At 61.0% G+C, this 4,163-nt stretch overlaps 1 protein-coding gene across 1 annotated transcript; it reads right to left on the reverse strand.

Annotated features, from left to right (window-relative positions):
• Window positions 1-326: 326 nt before the first annotated feature.
• On the reverse strand, window positions 327-4,026 carry LOC122191272 (myotubularin-related protein 5-like; the record flags this gene model as incomplete). Its single annotated transcript, XM_042891506.1, has 7 exons — window positions 327-428; window positions 1,326-1,502; window positions 1,771-1,955; window positions 2,393-2,470; window positions 2,759-2,851; window positions 3,604-3,741; window positions 3,830-4,026. Coding segments are annotated over 7 exons (970 nt in total), but the record flags the coding sequence as incomplete, so codon positions are not given.
• Window positions 4,027-4,163: the final 137 nt, after the last annotated feature.

The raw sequence follows: 4,163 nt of genomic DNA on the forward strand, positions 1-4,163 counted from the left end.
CAGAGCCATAGGATCCCAGAATAGGTGGGTTGGAAGGGTGCTTATGGATCACAGAGGCATAGGATCCCAGATTGGCTGGGTTGGAAGTAACCCCCCCCAGCCCCACCCCTGCCATGGACTGGGCATTCCCCACCAGCTCAGGCTGCCCAGGGCCTCATCCATGGCCTCAGGCACCTCCAGGGATGGGGCACCCATAGATCCGGACAGCAGTGCCAGGGCTGCACTGCTCTCATAGTGAAGAATTCCCCCCTAAAATCTTACCTAAATTTCCCCTCTTTTAGCTTAAAACAGACAGGCATAGCATCCAGTGGCTGCAGGGCTCCTACCTGTGTGGTGATGTCCCAGCCGTCCTCCAGGCTGACAAGCACAGAGGAACCCGTGTCCAGGAGCTCCACCACCAGCACTGAAATCTGCAGGATCTTATGGATCTGCCAACAAGAGAACCAGGAGCTCCTCAGGAGCAGGAAACCTCTGGACGCGAGGCGAAACAGCCCCTTTTCCTGGAAACAGCTGAGCCAAACGATGCAGAGCACAAAGGATCTGCAGAACACAGCTGTGGGCAGCCCAGCAGCCAGAGGGGCTGGGCCCCACAGCTCTGAAGCTGAATGGAGTTCTGAAGCAGCTGCTGGCACACACACTTTCTGGGTCACTTCATCTTCGTTCCTCTTAGTGGCCTTGCCTGCTTTGTGTCCTCCCACCCTGTGCTGAGCGATGCCACAGGGAGCACCCAGACCCTGCCTGCAGCCTTTGGTTCACAGAATCACGGCATGGATGGGTTGGAAAGGTCCTTAAAGATCACAGAGCCACAGGACCATAAGATGGCTTGCTTATACTTCAGAGCCACTGAACAGTTGTGTTGGAAGGGTCCTCAAGTCCCATAGAATGGTTGGGTTGGAAGGGTCCTTGAAGGTCACAGACAGGAATGGTTGGGTTGGAAGGGTCCTCAACACTCAAAGTCCCATAGAATGGTTGGGTTGGAAGGGTCCTTAAAGGTCAAATTCCCATAGAATGGTTGGGTTGGAAGGGTCCTTAAAGGTCACAGACTCATGGAACGGTTGGGTTAGAAGGGACTTAAAGACCACAAACCCACTGAATGGTTGGGTTGGAAGGGTTCTTAAAGATCATAGACCTATAGAATGGTTGGGTTGGAAGGGTCCTTAAAGACCAAAGACCCATAGTTGGGTTGGGAGGGTCCTCAAAGGTCAAAATCCCATAAAATGGTTGGGTTGGAAGGGAGTCCAAAAGCCCACAGCCCTGCAGCAGCCAACTGCAGCCCCTGTGCCAGGCATGGATTGGGATCTGCACAGCCCCCAGGAGCCACTGACCTGTGAGAGCCACTCAGACTCCTCCAGGGAGCGCAGGTAGGCGACGTTGGGGTCTGTGGAGGGGCAGCCAGGCACACAGGCCTTCATCAGCTTCTTGAAGCTGGCCTTCACCTGCCGCACGTCAAACACCTCGATGGGCACCACCTCCCAGTGCTGCAGCGGGTCTGGCTTCACCCCCTGAGGGCGCAGAGCATCGTTCAGGTGAGAGAAGCCCTCACCAGTCCAACCCCAACCCATCCCTACCACGTCCAATGACCACGTCCCCAAATCCTTCAACACCCCCCAGGGACGGGGACTCCCCACTGCCCTGGGCATCCTGTGCCAGAGCTGAGGTTGTTCCCAATCTCCAACCTGAACCTCCCCAGCGCACCGTGATCCCATCCCCTCTCATCCCTGGGAGCAGAGGCCGACCCCCCCTTTGCCACAACGTCCTTTCAGGAGGTACCTTCAGCTGCGACTTGTCCCCGATGATGTAGAGCGAGGCGCGGTGCTGACGCAGGAAGCTGGCCTCGGCGGGCGCGCCATTGTGCTGGGCACCCAGCAGGTCCTTCCCAGCCAGCCGTGAGCCGATCTCCACGTTCAGGGCATAGCTGCTCATACGCCCACTGGCCCGGATGCTGCCCCATTTGCCTGCGGGACAGCTGCTGTCACTGAGGGGGTCCCAGAAACGGGACGTTCGGGGCCACCAGGATGGGTGAGCAGCTCTCCGTGGAGCGACGGCCGAGCGCCCCGACCACACGCCAGCACCCACAGAACGCATGCGAGGTTTGGTGCAGGTTTGGTGCAGGTTTGCTTTCGCTCCTTTCTCTGCTGGGTGCTGTGATGTGCAGGCAGTGCCCCACGCCGATGCCGTGCCCTGCGGCCAGCCCCTCTCCTCCACCACCACCACCCAGAAGCGTGCAGAGCCCAAAGCAAACCTGCGGGGCGGTGTGGGGCAGTACTTACCGCCGGCACCGCGCTCGGGTGGTGCGGTTATGGTGTTACTGGGTGTTGTTAGTGGTGTGTGGGGGGTGTGGGTCAGTCGGTGGGTTAGCAGCCGGCGGGGTTAAGGCCCGGCGGGTCCCTACCTCGGGGCGACTCGCGGCCCTTCGGCGACACGCACTTGGGGGTGGACAGGGTGATGACCCTGGCTCTGTGACCCAGCCCTGGGGGGCACAGGATGAAAGCGGCCTCAGAGAGGGCGGAGAGGAGCGGAACCAACGCTCCCTCGCTGCGTGGGTATGGGTGGAAGGGAAGGGGGTGATGAGATGGAGACAGATATGGGATGGAGATGGCACACAGGAATGGGATGGAGATGGCACGGGGGGGGCTGCAGACAGTCCCTCCCGCCCGCCCTGCAGCTGTCCCACACCCTGGAGCTCTGGGGGAGCACAGGGGGGAGCATCTACTCTACAGCTGCTGCCCGGGAGGCAGCGCTCACCGCACGTCCTCACCTCCACGGCTAATAGTACCGGGCCCTTCGTCCTTCCCTCCCATCACCTGCTTCATGAGCGATCCCAGCTTAGGCTGCCTCTTGTCGGAGAAATCTGCAGCACCAACAGAACGTCAGCTCCCAGCCTGCATGCTGCGGGACCCACCTTGCTGTGCTCCCCCTCAGTTCGGAGGGGAAGGGGCATGGAAAGAACTCAGAGGCAAGCGGGACAGCACGGGGCTGCACCGGGGGCCACCAAGCAGGAGCCACAGCACAACAGCACCCAGAGACCTCAGCACCAGCAGCTCTGCCCCAGCAGCTTTGCCCCAGCAGCTCTGCCCCAGCGCTATGCAGGCACTTTGGACCGGGTGAAGCACCCGGTGCTTCTCCAAACCCCAGCACCATCCCTCTGTGACCACAACTCCCTTTCTTCCTGCAGCAAGGAGCCCCTTGCTGGGTGCTCCCACGATCCCTTTGGCCTCAGTGTAGCAATGATGGGGTGGGATGGCAGGGACTGGCAACGGATGATAATGGAGCGTGGCCAGAGCCGCTCAGACAGCACAGGACACAACACTTACCACAGCATCCTGCGCCAGACCCCATGCTCCAGCTTGGGTGCAAGAGCTTGGCTTCGGGGTCTGCTCCACCCCAGCTCACCCCCCCCGGATCAGGATTCAACCTGGAGCTCCCAGATGTAGGGCCAATGGGTTCCCCAAACCCCATCCCCACCTCCGGCCTTAGGGAGGTGCTCCACAGAGCTGATTCAATCACGGATGTGGGACCCAGTAGCTCCAACTGTGGGATGCACCGGACCCCGGGGGTCCCTGGGCAGGAGCCTCCCGCAGCCCCCGAGCCGATCCCACTCACCTGCACTGCTCATGTGAGCAGAGGTGAAGCCACTGAGCGTGTTACGCCCGCCGGCGTCGGCGTAGTGGGGCATGGAATTGATGACAGCCTGCAGGTATTTCTCCTGCTCCAAACTGGTGGAGTCCGTCTGCGAGGGGCCTGGGGGAAAGCAGGCAGCGTCACCGCACCGCCGGGGCAGGGAGAAGAGATGGGGCACTGCTCCAGGATGGGGTGAGGGGATGGGTACCTGCAGTGGGAGCGTTCTGTGACTTGAAGAGGCCCACGACACCTTTCCCATGCAGCCCCCCCGAGCGCAGCAGCACGGCTTTGGTGCGGGAGTTGCGCCAGCACACCACAGGGAAGCGGTTCTGGCGGTAACAGCGGGAGATGCGCTGGATGGTGTTGTCCTGGATGCTCTGCGGCACGATGAGCAGCCCGGGGTAACTGCAGGAGAGAGCTGAGCTGAAGGGAGCAGTGCTGAGCGCACCTGTGCCCTCGTCAGGGCAGAGCAGAGGGCAGGAGAACCTCCCTGCCCTGCTGGGCCACACTCTGCAGTGGAGTCCCATTGGCCTTATGGCCAC

This window comes from Lagopus leucura, unplaced genomic scaffold, assembly GCF_019238085.1.
Source record: "Lagopus leucura isolate 7727_CA_CO unplaced genomic scaffold, USGS_WTPT01 60196-0_obj-0_obj, whole genome shotgun sequence".
Lineage (NCBI taxonomy): Eukaryota > Metazoa > Chordata > Aves > Galliformes > Phasianidae > Lagopus > Lagopus leucura.